The sequence below is a fragment of the Cibotium barometz genome, chromosome 3 (assembly GCF_041138505.1).
Source record: "Cibotium barometz isolate CiBa-2024 chromosome 3, ASM4113850v1, whole genome shotgun sequence".
Taxonomy (NCBI): domain Eukaryota; kingdom Viridiplantae; phylum Streptophyta; class Polypodiopsida; order Cyatheales; family Cibotiaceae; genus Cibotium; species Cibotium barometz.
Genome location: NC_141048.1, coordinates 70,003,641 through 70,022,821, shown reverse-complemented (window position 1 = coordinate 70,022,821; position 19,181 = coordinate 70,003,641). Strand labels below are relative to the sequence as shown.

The 19,181-nt window shown below is 44.7% G+C and overlaps 1 protein-coding gene across 8 annotated transcripts in view; it reads right to left on the bottom strand.

Annotated features, from left to right (window-relative positions):
* Nucleotides 1-12,402, bottom strand: part of LOC147640482 (uncharacterized) — an 81,051-nt gene extending 68,649 nt beyond the window's left edge. For 2 of the 8 annotated variants that reach the window (XM_086781146.1, XM_086781165.1), the window contains exons 1-2: nucleotides 11,951-12,402; nucleotides 11,426-11,521 (exon numbers count right to left, since the gene is read on the bottom strand). In XM_086781146.1, coding sequence (XP_086637272.1) covers nucleotides 11,426-11,521; nucleotides 11,951-12,103 — 249 coding nt within the window. In that variant the 5' untranslated portion in view covers nucleotides 12,104-12,402. Of the gene's footprint in view, nucleotides 1-11,425; nucleotides 11,529-11,950 lie in introns of those variants that run through there. The other 6 variants (XM_086781157.1, XM_086781171.1, XM_086781192.1 and 3 more) reach the window with 5 other exon arrangements.
* Between the last annotated feature and the right edge of the window lie 6,779 nt (nucleotides 12,403-19,181).

Sequence of the window (19,181 nt, the reverse complement as noted above, 5' to 3'; positions counted from 1 at the left end):
CGTCAAGCTTCCAACCTTCAAAGGATCATCCACTGAGGATGTGGATGACCACATCCGACAGTTCATCTCCTTTTGTAAGAGCCGAGGTCTTGAGCGGGAGGATGCCTTCTTGGTGCTCTTCCCGTCCACTCTCCAAGGTTCTGCAGACAAGTGGTTCAGTCAATTTCCAATCGACCACTTTGCAGAGAAGAATTAAAGACCTAGCATGAAGCCAAAAAGGGGCTGTGGTGTGCTATATGCCAATCACTTGGACACACCATCCAAGAATGCCCAAAAAGAAAGTACTGCTCCTTTTGTGAAAAAAGAGGACATGAAGATAAAGACTACTACTACCTCAAGGGGTTCCATCAACTCCATCAACAACAACCTCCTCGTCCCGCCTCAGCCTTCCCCAACCTTGTCGATTATGCTACAGCTGTCGTTGTCGTTCCACAACCCTTCCATGCTGCTACACTTCCTCCTTGCTCACCCACTCTCAAGGTGACCTACCTTCCACCACTCATCCCTAATCCTCCTGCACCAACCACCATGGCAGCAGCCCCCGTGAACCGTCCTATTTTCCCTCCCCAACCTCGCAATTGTCCCATCCTTTGCTATGGCTGCCCTCTTCCTGAAGGTGCTCCGCCTTGCCGGCATTGTTCGGAATCCAAGGATCATTATACCCGGGATTGCCCCAAGCAAAGGGCATCCACATCCTCGGAATTCACATTTCCGACCCCAACCACCCACTTAGTCCCTGTAGGACATCTTCTATCTATAGGGCATCCTCCGTCCACTTGCCAACCTCCCTCTCCCACTCTTGGAGTGCCCGTCACAACCCCAACACCTACCCGTGAGGACCCACCATCCACCACAGTGGTCACCAGATCACAAAGGAAGGCCATGCCTCAAGTGCAACAAGGGGATGAGGCTGATGATAAAGTCTGCCCATCCCCCGCACAGTCATAGATCAGTCCTTCTTGCAAGCCTTCAAGGACCTCCACAACCAACCTTCCATGACAGACAAACCACTTACCCCCTCTCTTCCACATTCCAAACTACAGCTTACACCTTTCTCTGTGGAGGATCTACTCAAGGGAAATACCATGTCGGTGAACCTCTTTGATCTGCTCCGAATTAGCCCAAACATCCAACAATGTCTCAGTACACTATTGGAGCAACTCATGGTAAGACCACCAATTTTAGTGGTGGGCAGTATGGTGGGTTTTCCCTTCCCTCCGGTGTTGCCAGTTGCATGAGTATTAGCCGTACCAATCCCTCCCTTACAGACTACTGGAGCCCCCGCCTCTCTGTGGAGATTCATGGTACCCCACTATCTGGGGCAATCGTGAACGGTGGCTTTCGCATAAACCTCATGCCGGAATTCACACTCCATGCATTAGGCCTCAAGGTGACATGGCCAACCAACTTTTGTGTTCGGATGGCGGACCAACGGGAGGCGACCCCTATCGGCCTAGTAGAATGTGTCACTATAGTAATCCAAGGGATTCCATTCTTACTCGACTTTGTGGTGATCCAGCTTCCTGAAGTCCAAGGGACCTAGTCTTTACTAATTGATCGTCCATGGCTTAGGAGTACAGGTGTTCTAGATGATTGGGGTTCTGATTGATTGTGGATTCCTCAAGAACATGGCCCATAGGAACTCAAATTGGAGGAAGGTCTTGATCAAGGTATCCGTGGTGCCACAGTAGCCCCCATTTCTTCTCCCAACTCTCCGACGCCCACTTCTTGGCCGATGACAAAAGAAATCCTTGTTCCCCGTGCTGATGAGTCGAAACTACTTGACTAGCTCCACGCAGCAAAAAGCCTCACATCCTACATGATGGAAGTCAATGTGTAGAGCCCCCAAGAAGGAGGGTCAAACAAGCCCACCCAAGTCCTCAACTCAAGAGGACCCATCTCGAATCGAGCCAAGCATCGTTGTAGGAAGAAGAAATTTCCTCTGGCCTCCACACCTATACCCAACTCCCACCTGCTGACGGTTCCACCACCCTTCCAACCCAAACTTCCTCGCCGACATCAGCATTCCTACTGGCACCCTTCCCTTGTCTAGTCTACTTCACAGCTAAGAAAGCCTAGTTACCCTTATGCTCCGCACCATCTATTCCATTGTCACCTTATTTCATCTCGGTCATCCTCAACCTTACCTCCTCTTCTACCCAGACCACAAGGGCCACCCGTGAATCTTCTTCCCCTTCTGCACACGCCATCATGGACACCCTTGATCCTTGCCACACTTACCCATCTCTTGGCTATCTTCCCAACCATCTTCCAACCTCTAGCACCATTGGCCACTTTGGTAGGCAAGTGCCACCTCCTATCTCTAACGGCCACGCCTATAACCCTCGTCCCATTCCAGTACCACAAAGCCACCACAAGCAGACAACTCCTGTCACCCCACCATGTAGGAGACTTTCCTTTCACTCCAAGCCACCATTCAGCCACCGATCACCAACTCTGCGAGTCGAGCATGCTACTATGTCCGGACGCAGCAACAAGATCAACTCCCAAAGACACCCAACGCAAGCCCCACCCACCTTGGCAGGCAAGTTTCCCTCTTAGCCTCTCAAAAAAAAAAATCCCCAACTATTCCCTTAACCGTGCTCTGGTTCATCCGTCAACTTCACCCCTTAGTTCGTCCGCCATCCCCCAGTTCATCCTCCAACACCCCTCCTGGTTCATCCGCCGAATCCTCCTCCTTTGGTTTATCCGCCTTGGTTCGTCCACCAACCCCGTCTCTCTCCCATTCCAACCTTCTCGCCTTGTCCGACCCCTTCTCATGACTCGGACAATTTCCCTCCTCACAGACTCATCGGACAGCTCCCTCCTTCCCTTGTCGGCTCGTCCAGACAGCCCCCCTCATGGTCTCGGACCCCCTCCTTCCCTTGTTGGTCGGTCCGTCACTCCTCTCCCCTTCGACCTTTTGTCAAACCACCCCATATCTCCACTCGTCCACCGACTCTTGCAACCGTAGGCCGTCCGCTAGCTCTCCGCACCATCTGTCAGCCCCTCATGCAGCCGTCCGCCAACATTGCTTCTCAACCATCCGTCACCCCACTCTCCGCTTGGGGCCATCCGCCAAAATTTCCTTTCGGCTATCCGCCAACTCCCCTCTTCATCCATCCATCCCCCCTACCCTTTCGGATGTCCGTTGTCCACCGACTCCCCATCCTCTTTGTCGACTTGTTCGTTAACCCTCCCCACCCTTCCCCCTCCTCAACTCACCTCACCCGCCCCACCCTTCCCCTTCGTCAACTCACCCCACCACCCCCCCCCCCCCGCCTTCAACCCTTGTCATCTCTCCCCACCCAACCAGCCCCCTCGTCGACTCGCCACAGTATTCCCCCCTTGTCAATTCACCTCACCCACCCTCCCCTTTTTTTCAACCTTCGCCGACTTACCCACCCGCCCCACCTTTCTAGTCACCTCTAACCAACCCCAACTCTTCCCCCTCTTTGTCAACTAAAACCACAAACCACGCCCCCTCGTTGGCCACCCAATTCCCCCCTCTCGTCAACTCCACCCACCGCTGCCCCTTCATCGACTCACTCACCACCCCCCCTCTCGCTCGGATTCCTTCCCCCCACTTGTCGACCATCCATCACCTTCGCTTTGGGTCATCCGCCAATAACGCCTCCACCCCTCCCCTTTGGCTTGTCCGCCAACTCTCCCCCCCCCCTCTCGGACAACCCTCAACCCCTCGTGTTGACTCACCGCCCCCCCCCCCTACCTCGTTGACTCACCACCACCCCCTCTTCTTGTTGACTCACCCACCCGACCCAACCCCTTCATCAATTCACCCCACGGCCAACCCTTTTTTTTGGCGACTCACCTCACCCAACCACCACCCCTTTTGTCAACTCACCACCCCCCCCCTTACGTAGACTCTCTCCACCCCCCCCCCCTTGTCGACTCACCCACCCACCCCAACCCCTTCGTCGACTCACCCCCCCTCTCGACCCCACACCCCCTATCAACCAACTCCCTCCCACTACTCAACCAAACCCCTACTCGGCCACCCCACCACCTCTCCACAATTGCCCAAACCACTCTCCTCACGACTTGGCTACTCGAACCCCCTCGTCTCCCTTCAACTCTCTCGACTTGCCTCGCATCATAATCCCCTCGGTCTCTGCAAAACAACACACTATACCCAATCTTCTCTGAGGTTTTGGAACATTATTCTGCAAGATGCGACGTCCATAAACCCCTTTGGTATGTCTGCAGAGGGCTACGATCGTGTGCAGAGGAAGAAAATGATGACATAGGGTAGCAGTTTGGGCAAGACGAAGAAGAAAAAGACGTCCGCCGTAGCCAATTAAAACTCAAAAGATGAAGAAAAACAAGGTGAAGACTAAGAAGAAAAGGGGGCATTGTACGGCCACGGTTTCCACTCTCTCACTCAGTCTAGCAAAGCTGCCCACTAGCACCTTTTCTCTTCTTGTTTGTTGCCAAGGCCATGAGTAGTTTTCTCTCCGCACAAGAGACAAGGCTACAGAGGCTACGTCTTCCCATCCACTCGAGGAGGAGCTACTTGATTGAGAATTTGCATATGACACAACAACATACTTATCCCGGGATGACGAGAATCTATAGAGATTCGTTGTTCGATTAAGATCTTCTATTGTGCATCCAGCGCATTGGTTAACTGGCACAGGTTCTAGGTTGCCTCATCGCCCGCCCCATCTTGGAGGCCAATTGAGGCTTTTCAATATATCCGGAGTGGCACTCCTATCCGCTTTCTTGGATACCAAGTTGGTACGGATATTTCCCACGAGCAGCAATTAGTCCCCCTTCTTCTGAGCATTCAGAAGAAGTTGCTATACTAGAGTTTAGTCAGGCTTTCCTTAGCCTGCGGGGTCGTGGCGGCGAACCAGGTTCTACTCGCCACTATGTGATACATCACCTCTTGCTGGGCCTTTTCCTAATCTTGCATTGGTCAAGTTCAACAGTTGATCCGCAACTTTCTTTGGACTGGTAGCAATGGGACGCCTATGCAAGCCAAGGTGGCCTAGAGAGTGATCATCCAACCTCAACACAAGGGGGGGGGGGGGGGGGGGGGAGGGGGGGCGCTGGTCATCATCATCAACCCCCCTATCCAAAGCGGTGCCCTTTAGAGCAAGTTGATAGTTTGTGGCCTTCTTTCGGGAGGCAAGCCTTGGAAGGACTTTCACCTAGCCCGGATCTCCGCCCGCATCCCCGTTTTGGGAGGTCCCTAGCCCCATAGTACGAGATGGATTTTCGCGGAGATGCAGGCTCATGGCTTTAGCCCAGTATTTGAGGACAAATTAGCAACTAGCCTCCTGCAAGCTTGGGAGCACCTCAAGATGGCTCTTCACCAGTCCAATCCAGTTTCATCAAAGGAGCGCCTCCATCAGCCCTTGATATGGAAGTGGTCGTATGTTGGGGGAGCCTTGAGTATGGGCCCAGCGCAGTCACTCAGTGATTGGCTTCTTTCAAAAAACTTCCCCGAAGCCCAGAGCCCCAGGAGACGAGCCTCACTGGTATACGGGACAAGGACAAACTTAGCCTCGACATCGACTCTTCCATCCCCCCCAGAGTGGATTGCCGCGACGGAGCAACCCCCCCCCCTCTTTCTCTCGGGCAATGGTTGGGTGTGTTCACAAGACATGACATACCCTTGGCCATCCATGGCGGTGATGAGAGTTCCACCCTCCTCACCTTCTCCATCGGACCACATGGCAAACTTAAATTCTTTATGTATCTTTCCATGCATAAATCCAATTTAGTAGGAATTACACTTTTAGAATAAAAGAATTTCTCTTATGCATCTAATTTATGCATAAAATCCATTTATGATGAAAATCACACTTTTAATATAAAAAAATATCTTTTATGCATATGTTTATGCATACAAATCATTTATGATGAAAATCACTCTTTTAATATAAAAGAATTTCTTTTATGCATCTATTTATGCATAAAAATCATTTATGATGAAAATCACACTTTTAATATTAAAAAATATCTTTTATGCATATGTTTATGCATACAAATCATTTATGATGAAAATCATTCTTTTAATATAAAAGAATTTCTTTTATGCATCTATTTATGCAAAAAAATCATTTATGATGAAAATCACACTTTTAATATATAAAAATATCTTTTATGTATATGTTTATGCATACAAATAGGCCCCTTTGGAGGATTTTAGTGGATGCACCTTGCAGAGGGTGAGGGTGAGGGTGAGGGTGAGGGTAATAGGATTCCATGAGCATAGTTGGCAAATTGACCCTCCACCCACCAAGGTGGCCAGAGAGGAATTCTGGCGGTTGTGGCTATGGGAGGGTCACCCTTTCACGCGACTTCAGTGGGATTCAGGGAAGTGGCATGGCACCACCCCTTTGATAGAGAGGAGGCTCTCGGCACCCCTTTCTTTGCGTACACCGCACGGCAGTGCTAGAGGATTCAGATGCCCACGATGGAGGGCACTCCAACAGCAACAAGGCACTTGCAGTCTTAGGGTCTCCCTCCTCAATTTCTCTCATATTTCTGGAAGAGGCTGTGGAACAATTTTTGGCCCCAAAAGATCACTCTTTCTGTGGCAATCAGTGCATCGGAGCCTCGCGATTGGCACTTGGTTAGCCATCGGAGGTAGTCTAGCAGTCTGTTCGAGGTGTGGCCACCTTCAGGAGTCCCAGTGACATTGCCTTTGGATTTGCCCGAAGGCTCAACAGGTCTCAAAGAGGATTCTCCATATTTTCGCTACAATCCCCCCCCCCCCCCCCCGGCACGGTTACTTGGGGCACAGTTGCTCGGGCATCATCATCAACCCCTCTATCCAAAGGCGTGCCCTTTAGGGCATGTTGATAGTTCTTGGACTTCTTCCGGGATGTAAGCCCTGGAAGGACTTTCTCCTAGCCCGAATCTCCGCCCGCATCTTGGTTTTGGAAGGTCCCTCGACCCAAAGTACGAGATGGATTTTAATGGAGATGCAAGCCATGGCTTTAGCCCTGCATTTGAGGACAGATTTGCAGCCAGCCTTCTGCGAGCTTAGGACCATCTCAAGACGGCTCTTCACCAATCCAATCCAATTTCATCAAAGGAGCGCCTCCATCAACCCTTGATATGGAACCCCTTGGTCTGTGTACCCAATGGTCATATGTTTGGGGGGGGGGGGGGCGTCCACACGTATTATGGGGAGCCTTGAGTATGGGCCCAGCGCGGTCACACAGTGATTGGCTTCATTTCAGATAGCTTCGAAGCCCCGAAGGCCCAAGAGACCAGCCTCACTGGGATACAGGGTAAGGACAGACACAGCCTCGACATCGACTCTTCCCACCCCCCCAGAGTGGCTTCCCCCCCCCCCCCCCCCCCCGACGGCGGGCAGTGGTTGGGTGTGTTCACCAAACATGACATACCCTTGACCATCCATGGCGCTAATGAGAGCTCTGCCTTCCTCACCGTCTCCATCGGACCACATGGCAGACTCGACAGAGAAGAGGCCCCTTCGGAGGATTTTAGTGGATACACCATGCAGAGGATGAGGGTGATAGGATTTCATGAGCATAGTTGCCACATTGACCCTACACCGGCCAAGGTGGCCAGAGAGGGATTCTGGAAGTTGTGGCTATGGAAGGGTCTGTAACCAACCTCCTACTTTGCTCTTCAAATTGATCATTGTCTTGCTCAAAACTGTTCCATATGTGAGTTGGTAATTATCAGATAGCTCATGGAGTATCAACTGTGATTTGTATATCTTTGGAGTAGCTAATTACGCTAGAATACTCATTTCTATTTACATGTGGCCATTAGCCAAAACGCCCAAAGTTTTCAATCAGGTGGTCATAGACCAAATGCCCAGATGACTGGTTAGCACTCGAGTGGTCAAATTGGCCAAAACGCCTAGATGAATGATAAGTAGTTTCAAAGGCGAAACCAGATGCTCAAATCATTTGAACAAACCATGAACAAGTGAATCTTTACAACGAAGCCTTCTTGGACCTAAAGCATGCAACTCCTAGAATCTAAGAGAGTCACTATTTTTGGAAGACTTTGATGGAAATTCTATTCGCGTCAAAACCTCTGGATTTTCGCAAGGATCAAGAGTTACTAATACTAAGGTACCTTTGTCAAAATCTTTATGAGTTGGGTTACTTTTAGCATAGAAGGTTATGGAAGAAACATCTCTTAAATTAAGACATGTGGCATCTAGAATAGGACATGTGGCATCTAGAATGAGACAAGCATCCCTACACTTGTCATTTCACCTTACACATGTCAATTTAGCCCAACACTTGTCAATTTAGCTTAACACTTGTCAATTAAAGTAGCCACTTGTCATTTGGAGCTTACTCTTTCCATTCTAGAGCATTTAAGCTTCAAACCTATAAATTGGAGCACTCCCTCTGCATTTGGACAATGCACTTCTCATCTATTGTAAAGATTCACGCACTTTGTGCCCGTGGTTTGATTCAGGCCTGTTCCCCTCTCAGGGAGGTCTCACTTCTCTTTTCTCTGAATCTTACTTTCTTTCATTATTTGTGATTGTTAATTAAGTGGGTTTGTTATAAGTGGTTCTTCAATTTTGTCACCTTTACGTACCCCTGCGTTACACAGTTACCCTTTCACGCGACTTGAGTGGGATCCAAGGGAGTGGACATCACCCAACCTCTTTGATAGAGAGGAGTAATGGCACCCCTTTCTTTGCGTACACTGCACGGCTAGGCTGGAGGATTCAGATGCCCACGATGGAGGGCACTCCAATAGCAGCAAGGCACTGGCAGTCTTAGAGCCTCCCTCCTCAATTTCTCTCAAATTTTTGGAAGAGGCTATGGAACAATTTTCGGCCGCGAAAGGTCACTCTCTTTCTGTGGCAACTGGCGCATATCGGAGCCCCGCGGTTGGCACTTGGTTGGCCATCGGAGGTAGGCCAGCAGTATGTTCGAGGTGTGGCCATCTTTAGGAGTCCCAGCGACATTACCTTTGGGTTTACCCGAAGGCTCAATAGGTCTGGCAGAGGATTCTATGTACTTTCGCTACAGACCCCCCCCCCCCCCCCCCCCCCCCCCCCCGCGGGTCTCCCCAAGTTCCTTGGGGCACAGTTGCTTGGGCCACTAAGGCTAGGGCCGCCATGGCATATGAGGAAGGAAGGGGGGGGGCCATCATCATCAACCCCTCTATCCAAAGCCGTGTCCTTTAGGGCAAGTTGATAGTTCCTGAACTTATCCTAGGAGGCAAGCCCTAGAAGGACTTTCTCCTAGCCCAGATCTCCGCCCACATCCCCGTTTTGGGAGGTCCCTGGCCCCAAAGTACGAGATGGATTTTCGCGGAGATGCACGCTCGTGGCTTTAGCCCAGCATTTGAGGACAGATTTGCAACCACCCTCCTACGAGCTTGGGACCACCTCAAGACAGCTCTTCACCAGTCCACACGTAACATGGGGAGCCTTGAGGATGAGGCGGGGGCTTGCCTTACAAGTCTCTGATCGCCGCATCTCCATAGTCCTAGTTCCAACTCCTGCTTCTCATCATTGGATTCTCGATTCCTGCCAGAGATGGGAGATTTGCAGTATTGCTGCATGGCATATTTGGAGAGCTCAATGTAGCGAGGCCATTGAGGACACCTTCACCCCACCAGCAGAGTCCATGCAAAGCATCCGGCTCGATATCATTCATACACATTGGGGGAAGCTTTAGGGTGGCTCCAATCGCATGCGGAAGCACCACGAGACCTTCAGGCTTCCTACGAATTTGGTGTCATGGTCCTTTTCTCACTGACAGTAGTGGTGAGCCCACTTTGCATTATAGACCACCTCTATGGTTGTCCCCTCCCCCCAAAAAAAAAAAAAAAAAAAAAAAAAAACCATTGTATGAGGTAGCCTTCTCCTCCCAGAGCGGCCAGCCAAGGGAGAAGAGCACCCTTCCCCCCTCTTTTATCAGTTTTCTTGATTATCTCTCCCCTCCATGGAGCTGAGTTTGTATTTAGCCCGCATGAAGCTGAGTTTGTATCTAGCCCGCATGGCTATTTTGCTTGGTAACTAATAGAAGGATCTCTTTCCCGGAAAAAAAGGAAAGTCCATCTCTGCAGTCTACTCTTGCTCACCTGTTGAGCCATCTTTCATGCCTTTAGGCCACTTCATGCAGCCATGGATACAAATTAGGAGATTATTGGGAGCCTGACAGTTTGACAGTTCGGAGGTCATGATGTGCTGAGGCCATGGAGGCCATACACACTCTCCCCTCCTAGTGTTTATCAGTTATATGGGCTGATGTTACTCTCTCTCTTGCCACCATTTGGGGCAGAGGAGGAGACTTCAAATCAGCGGCCAGCTTAACAACCAATGCATGAAAGAGGTGGTGATGTGTTTCCACAAGAGCCGCCATCATAAAAAACTCTCCTATTAAGCGGAAGAGACTTCAAATCGAATTAAAAACCTATGGATAAAAAATGTGGTGGTGTGTTTCCAATAGAGCAAGCATTATTTAAAATCTCTCTCCTTCTTAAGTCGAAGGGACTGTTGTTAAGAGGACCAGATGCACACAACCAGCCTCAATTCTCTCGTTAATACTAAAGCAGAGTCCATCAATTTCATGCTCAAATTTGATTATACGTTGAGCAAAGACAGTACAGTTTGCATTGCACTTGACACCAAAGCTCATGCCTTGCCATGTGGAAAATGCCCAAGGATAACGGCTTGCACAGAATTCTTTACTGATTTGTATTCAGTCAGGCTATCTCTCATGCCTCAAAGGAGATCTCAGACGCTGCCTCCTCCATTAGCTGATGGGTACTGATGGTTTCATTCACCTTATATATACCTAGATGAATCCAGGGACATGCCCAAATTCACCTTTTAGGAATGTGCATGTTATATACTCATGGTAGTCAACCCACAAGACTATAGAACTATCAACTCCATTATGCATAGTATGGACTAGATACTACGGCATCCCCACTAACATCATCAGTGCCCAATAGTGGGTGTAGAACTTTGTATCAAGATATGCTCTCACACACGCACTACTTATCTCTACTTTGTACAAAAATAAGCTGTTTGCATCGAGCTCCAACTTTAACCCTGCTAAACGGTGCAATCTATAACAGCCAGACTAGATACATGAAGAGTAGAAGTATCTTCCTTAATGTCTTCTCCTTTTGAGAAGCCGTGGAATGGGCCAAGGAGAAAAACCATCCTACTTGGTTAACTTTGAGAAGGCAGATGCTCATGTAGACTGAATGTGCCATGGCCGCCTAACATCTGAACATGTAGCTATACATATGTCCCTGTATCCGACGAGTAGTGGATGCATGTGACAGCACCAGATAAAGATGGAACTACTATTTAGCTTCACATATCAAAGAGGGAACATGTAGACCACGAAGCTCTGCAAAAGCATAAAACCAGGTTCTTTGTTATGCACACCTACATTACAGCATCAGCATAGAAAGTAGTTCTCACCATCTTGGCAGTGTCCATGATGCGTGCCAAGGGCCTTGACTTGTGAGAGTTGAAGCTAGTTTGAGGGCTTTGCTTATATTCAAACGAGCTGATATACTGATCCCTAGCACAAAAGGGCAAAAACAATAGCTTTTAATTCAAACACCCAGTTTGATGCCACTTAAATTGGGATTATTGCAAGTCGTTCATCATTTTAGGCGGTAAAGATCTGATCGTCTTTGACATGAGGGTAAAGTATTGAAACCCTGGACATAGGTGATACTTACAAATTACAATACATTGAGCGCCGTGTGGCATTAAGTTCTTGATATTAACAGATAACACAATGGATTAAGGGTTTCATATGATGAACATTGAACCCTTGTCATAAACTTGGTTATTCTAGTTTAGCAAAAATCCAAAAAATGGTATGGTCTCAAGCCCTTGACCTTAACCAAAGTATCAAGGGTTTGATATGCTAACATGGTATTAAACCCTCATTAAGGGTAGATGACGTTAAACCATTGAACATCAGAGAAAGAAAACCTGCTGGATGGCCTTGAGTCTGGCTGGCGCAGGGAACTTGAAAAAGCTTGCAGGAAGGGCAGGCCTTAGGTTCAAGGATGCTGGATGAGGCGAAGGCTGCTGTTGAAGGGGGGTATCTTCAGAAAACCCCTTCGATGATGAAGGTGAAGCCATGATCAGAGTTTTATTATTATGGCAAAGCAATCAATTATCAATCGAGCCTTCATGCTGCCATAAATACATAAGTCCTGCAGACAGATTCCATGGTAATTCTGGAGCGCCCCGTGCCATATCCCAGGCGATGCGAGATTAGCTTGGCGGAAAAATTTCGTAGACTGCACCATCAAATACAACAATGAAGAGACAGGCTGATCCCATTGGCAGTACGTCGTGCGTACACACGCGAGGGTGGACACCAGCCTCTTTTATATTTAAAAACTAAGGTGCGAGACGTGGGCAGCAACAGGATTCCGAGGGGCGTCCCTGACGAGCCAATAGTTTGTAAATAAAAAATGAACAACAAACACGGATGTACTACTATACCCGGTACTCCAAAGGCAATCCAATGACTAACCTTCCCATTGGCCTAGTAGACCTCTAGTTATGCAACTTCAAGATTTATTACCTTCATTGTTCACAATCCACCTACATACTAAGCTCTTGGCCCTACAGCAATAGAACCACTCAAATTTGTTGATTAGTGGAGATGTCAACTTAAATAGGACATCCACGTAATCTAATTACTTGGATGTCAACTTCAGTAGGACATCCAAGTAATCTAATTACCTTCAATAGGCCATCCAAGTAATCTAACTATTTCACTTGCTTTAATCCACTTAAAGTCATACTTTAGACTCCATCCCTTCAAGGATACTACTACAGTCATGTACAAAGAATTGAGCACACCGAGAAGGGGGTGATGTTAACCTAGCCAATGCTGCTCAGATGTCAATGGATTGCATCACGCCACATTTTGGGCCAAATAAAAGGCAGATATAACCTCTCTTAGGGTGAATATACATTCTTAAGAAAAGCAACAGGCCTAGTCTTGGAGACTTGGCCCACTTCCTCTCAATTCTTGGCCAATAAATGGCAACACAACAACAAAAACCACTTAGTCAAAGTGTGAAAGCAACTAATAGAGATTTGAAAGGGAAGGGAGAGGGGAAATTCGGATTCAAAAGATTGCCCACAACTGGTGTCACTCTTAGGTTCCATGTCGGCAGCTCTCACCTTCACGCAAAGGACATCAGTCCTGGGGTCATCTGAGTGCCCAATACACAACTTTTTTTTAATTTCTGACAAGAAAAGTACGTGGCACAATTCTTTGTGTTCCCTAGCTCTCTAGCTCTAATACCAATACTGGAAGCTCACGGTTGGCTCTCTATTAAAAATTAACTTGAAATAAATACTCAAGCTTAAAATAGAAGAAAGCTATGCACACGACACAAGAATGGGTTAAATCTCCCCCACCATGAGAGTGGCTCATGTCGTGTTCATGGTGTAAACACTCTAAGGTTCACTCATAAAATAGAACTGATGTATAACAAAACGTTGCACACTAATGTGCACATAAAATATCACTACCACTGTCGAATAAATAATTGCCATGCGCCATGCATTAATAGATTTCCGTCGAACCAAGCCCAATGGATCCATGCACATCTCTCACACTAAGCCTGTCACCCACTGATCTGCACTGACATTCACAATATAAGCTCAAAATATGTGACAAGTTAGAGATGATTAGTCTCGCTTGCACAAATACTTTCTCTAGCTCATCATAGGCTTCTTTGGCATGCTCTTTTTTTGTTGCTGATGTGATGAATGATATTATCCCCAAGACTTAACCCAACGATGGCCATGGCTTTTCTATCTTTATTTATCTATGCTTTGACCTCAGTCTCACTCCCTTCATTGAGCTCACCTCTATTTCCTACCCCCCAAAGCTACTTTTGCATGAGTAAATACATGACTTTTGTTTGCCATGTATGAAATCCTTCACCACTAAGATTTGGGTAGCCATTGCTCAATGAGGAGTGTCTTACTGAGATTTATAGTCATATCTCAGCAGTGTCTACTCCCTTACACTAATTTAGACAAGATTTGGCTCAGATTCTTGACGAAATTTGTAATGAAAGGGGCTTAGGTTTAAACATAAGGGAAGCCCATGGGCATGGTGTTAAAACCCTAAGATCTCTCTAAATAATTGTTATGCATAAATCAGGCATAAACTCAACCATCCAACCACCCCCGAGCCCAAGGGATGCACACATGAATAATAAATGAAATACATCATACCTCTACCTTGATGTCCCATACCATCAAGAGGTATAACTCCAATCCAATAGCATGTAGCTAAAGTGTGAAATGGTAGATGAGTAGATATGGACCTCTACACAAGAGACCATAGCATAAGCCCCCTTAAGCCTCCAAGCCTCCAAGCCCCCTTGAGTGTGCCCCATGCCCCTATTATATAGGAGGGTCCTCGAGTGACTCTTGACTTTCCATTTCCCATGTGTGACCCTTGGATGCCTGACCCTAACCTTAACCCTTAAGATTAGTCCTAACCCATGCTCCACTAGAGCTTGTTCCCATGCTCCCATGCTCACAAGCCTAATGTGGGTTAGCCTCCTAGTATATGCACACATAATGTGTATATAACATAGCACACATAATGTACATATAACATACTTCCCCTCTCTCAAAACATTACACTCTTGCAATGAAAAGAAGGAGAACTGCGTTGAACAATCTCAACCGACTCCCAAGTCGAATCCTCAATTTCCCTATCTTTCCACCTAATTTTAACCTCAGGGATTAGTCAACTACAAAGTTTCCTTTCCCTGAATTCAAGTACCTTATCAGGTTCATGTGGAACATAGGATAATTCATCGACTTCAACGAGTTCTTGAGGAGTAACTGTGTTATCCTCACCTCCCAGTTTCCCTTTCAATATATTGATATGAAAGACTGGATAAAGTTCAAACGCAACCGTGCCAATCCGATGTATAACTCGAAAATGGACCATGATATCTAGGAGATAAATTCGAGCATTTTCCATTGACAAAGTGTGAGAATCTTTAGGAACATTAAAATAAACCAACGCTCCTGGTTCAAAAGACCGAGATAAGTGTCCCCTATCAGCATAAAACCGTGCCCTCTCATGAGCACTCCTGATAGAATCCCGAGCTTCGATCAGCATTTCCTGTATATCACGCAAGAAATCCCTCGATGCATCAAGCTCGATGTCCTTAAGACCAACATCAATAGGTGCCCTGGGTTAATACCCATACATAAGTATGTACAGACTAAAACCAATAGCCGTATATTTAAAACTGTTATAGGTAAATTCCATCATTGGAATATTTCCCAATATAATGATTTTCTAGAGACATATGCACGAAGCATATACACTATAATCTGATTCATACACTCTGTTTGCCCATCAGACTGCGGATGATCAGAGCAATTCACATTCAAAGTAACTTCCTCGTTGTTGTAAACCATTCGGAGAATAAAGTAGGAAAACATGGCATTATAACAACAGAAACCAGGGATTCATCGACGCCCCGACATACCCACATATGCATGTAGAATAATCGACGTCTCGAGTTACCCATATCAATATAGAGAGTCATCAGCGTCTCGATGAGTCACATATGTCCATCCGTAAACAATCAGGTTGACTATATAAATCACCTAAAGTACGGAACTAGAGAAAGAAATGCCAATAAAGGAAGAATCCAAATTTCCTTATCCGAACACAACAAGATAAACTTGTTTGAACTCTAAAGAAAGAGATTTCAACAAGTGAAAATGCCGATGAGATTACCCTCATCAAAACATGCAGGCTATAGATAAAAGAAGTTTATCTAGAGAATGTCCACACTATAACTTCTAGTGAATTTAGAAAATAAGATTGTCTTTGAATGTTGAGGTCAACATGCTAAGTGATGTAAGCAAAGCAACAATCTTGAGCCCAAATTATCCCATAAGATAATATATGTGAGGGATCACTAGCGTCCCATTCCACCATGATACCACCCATACATACCTTAACAATTTGAAACTCCCTAGTATGCCGTCTAGGAAAATATGAATAAAATCCTGTATGAAAGGAATAAGATGGCCTTATCCAGACTTTCACATACTAAACCTGTCTCTATATACTTGAGACTACATCAAGGAATAAATCCTTCTAAGTATATCATTAGAAAAGAAATTGAATTATTGGCGCCTTTCTAATGATATCTACCCAAAACACAATAAAGTTAGGGTAGAAAAATAACTCACTTAGATATATAAGTAACTAGGTATCCGAGTTGGAATATATACAAGAGTATAAGAAATATACTCCAAAATTATGTGTAAAAAATGAAGGCAAATGCTACCTTCAAAGCACATGAAATTATGCAAAAGATCAAAAGATCCTTATAAAACTATGGATAAAAGCATAGAAGCTCCTCCAATCCATAAAAACTATAGTTGATCATAAAAAACAATAAATACCATCTAATGGACATAAATCATGCCAAAAGAAGCATTAAAATTGGTGGCCAACTCATCAATCCGGAGTATATGAACGTTGTGTTGTTCAAATAAAACTCCAAAGTAAGAAAGTGAAACACGTGTGTAGCACTCCATAAGAAAACCCTAGACATAAGTGATCTAGGCAAAACCTGATGAGTCCATATAAAACTTGAAAAACATCCAATAAAAATCCACCAAAACAAACCGATCAACTAACCCATGATAGAATTTATCTTAGACTTAAGAAATTAAGCACAATCCACACTTAAATAAGTGCAAAATAAATTATCATGAAAAAGTATCAAAGGTGAAACACACTTTGAACGCAAATTATAGCCATCAAAAGAAATTAAGGAACATGTCCAAAAAGAATGGCTAAACAATGCTAAAAAATCATGAATATATCGTTTAGAATTAATCCAAACATAAATATCCATTAATACGAGATATATTCGTATTAATAATATGCGAATAACCCGCATCTATCTAATGTCAGTACGAGAAAACGTACTTCAACATTAAAATAACCCGTAAAAATATTAAATTCTCGAGAAAAAAAATTATCATGATTTTTTTCTAATTTTTTCTCATTTTCTAGGGCCTCAAAATATGATAATATTGAATTCCACCAAACCAATCTTATGGCATTCCAAACTTATATTTTTCTAAAAAAAAATTAGCAATTAAATTTACAAAATACCATTGATATTTTAAAAATATCAATTTTTAGGATTTCTAAAAATAATTTCAGAATATTTCTATTTTTTCCTGAGAATCCCATCGTTCAGGAAATTTTCAATTCCGTCCGACAATTCTCAAATCCAATGAAAATTTACAATTTTAATGGATTTTTCTAATTTTTTGGGTCAACAAATATATTTTTAAAGGAATTTGAATGGTCACGGGCGCCCGAATGGACACACCACATGCCAAACACCAACCCCACATTTTTTCGAAAATTAAAATAACCTTTGTCTAATTCTCCACTAATTTTCAAGAATTTTTTGAAATTTTTAAATTACCTCGAACGTATTTAGAATACAAATGGTCAAAAAATTTTGGAATTCCAACGGTTTTCCCGGAATACGGAAAGCCAAAAGTTTTGGGAAAATGAAAAGACAAAAAAAATCGGAATGTAAAAGGTCAAAAGTTTCCAGAATACGGAAGGTCAAAAGTTTTTCCGGAATTCGGAAAGCCAAAAGGTTTCGGGAAAACGGAAAGCCAAAGGTTTTCCGGAAGATGAAAAGCCAAATATTTTCAAGAAGAAATTTCCAGAGATTTTTCAGAGATTTTTTTTCCTCAAATCCCCTATTTTTCAGTATTTTCCAAGCTTTTTTCTGAAATATTATCAAAAAGCTTTTTTTTAAATAAAAAACTCATTTTTTAAAAAATGAAAAAAAAAATATGCTTTTTTAGCTTATAAGCTTTTGATTTTTTTGGGGGGAGGGGGCGTTTTTTTCCGCCGGTTGCTGTGTGCACCCCCCCGTCGCCTGCGCGTAGAAGAGTGATGTGAGAGAGAGGGAGTGAAAACTCCCTCCTCTCCTTCTTCTCCCCTCTTTCCTCTCCCTCTTCTTCCTTCCAATCTCTTTCTCCTCCCATCTCTGTTAATCAGAGATTAACTTAATCCTTTGATTAACTTTTTAATTAAACATATCTTAATCATAATTATCATTAATTATGATTAATGTTTTAAAAAAATCATTTTAAAGAGATTTTCTCACGCAATAGAGAAGGAAAAATCAGATTTGAGAGGCGGAGAGAGTCCCACGCACACAGGAGAGCATCTCATGCATCAACACGCTGTCCCCTATTGAATTTCAGTAGAAAATTGACAGAAATTTGATCGCATTCTCGTGGAAAAAACCCACAAAAATGTATAAAAATACATTTTTAATCAAAAAAATGCTCAAAAATTTCCTTAAAAATTAGAAAAATTTTCTAAAAATTCTAGAAATTCAGGGAATCCATTCTAACAAAAATATCCACCATAAACCATATGCTATTTTTATAAAAAATTCCATTAATGCTTGATTTTAACTATAAAAAAATAAGAAAAAATAGCATTAACTCACGGTATTCCCCCGCAACGTCGATTCGTCCATTGAATTGAAGTAACACACATTCCAATCACCATATCGATGATCCATGTGCAATTCATCAACATAAATCAACAAAATAACCTTTTTATTAGTAAATATTAAAATTTACTTTAAAAAATCAACAACAATTAAATAGAGATTGCTCTGATACCACTGTTAAAACCCTAAGATCTCTCTAAAAAAATCAACAACAATTAAATAGAGATTGCTCTGATACCACTGTTAAAACCCTAAGATCTCTCTAGATAATTATTATGCATAAACATGCATAAATCAGGCATAAACTCAACCACCCAACCACCCAACCACCCCCGAGCCCAAGGGATGCACACATGAATAAATGAAATACATCATACCTCTACCTTGATGTCCCATACCATCAAGAGGTATAACTCCAATCCAATAGCATGTAGCTAAAGTGTAAAATGGTAGATGAGTAGATATGGACCTCTACACAAGAGACCATAGCATAAGCCCTCAAGCCTCCAAGCCTCCAAGCCCCCTTGAGTGTGCCCCATGCCCCTATTATATAGGAGGGCTCTCAAGTGACTCTTGACTTTCCATTTCCCATGTGTGACCCTTGGATGCCTGACCCTAACCTTAACCCTTAAGGTTAGTCC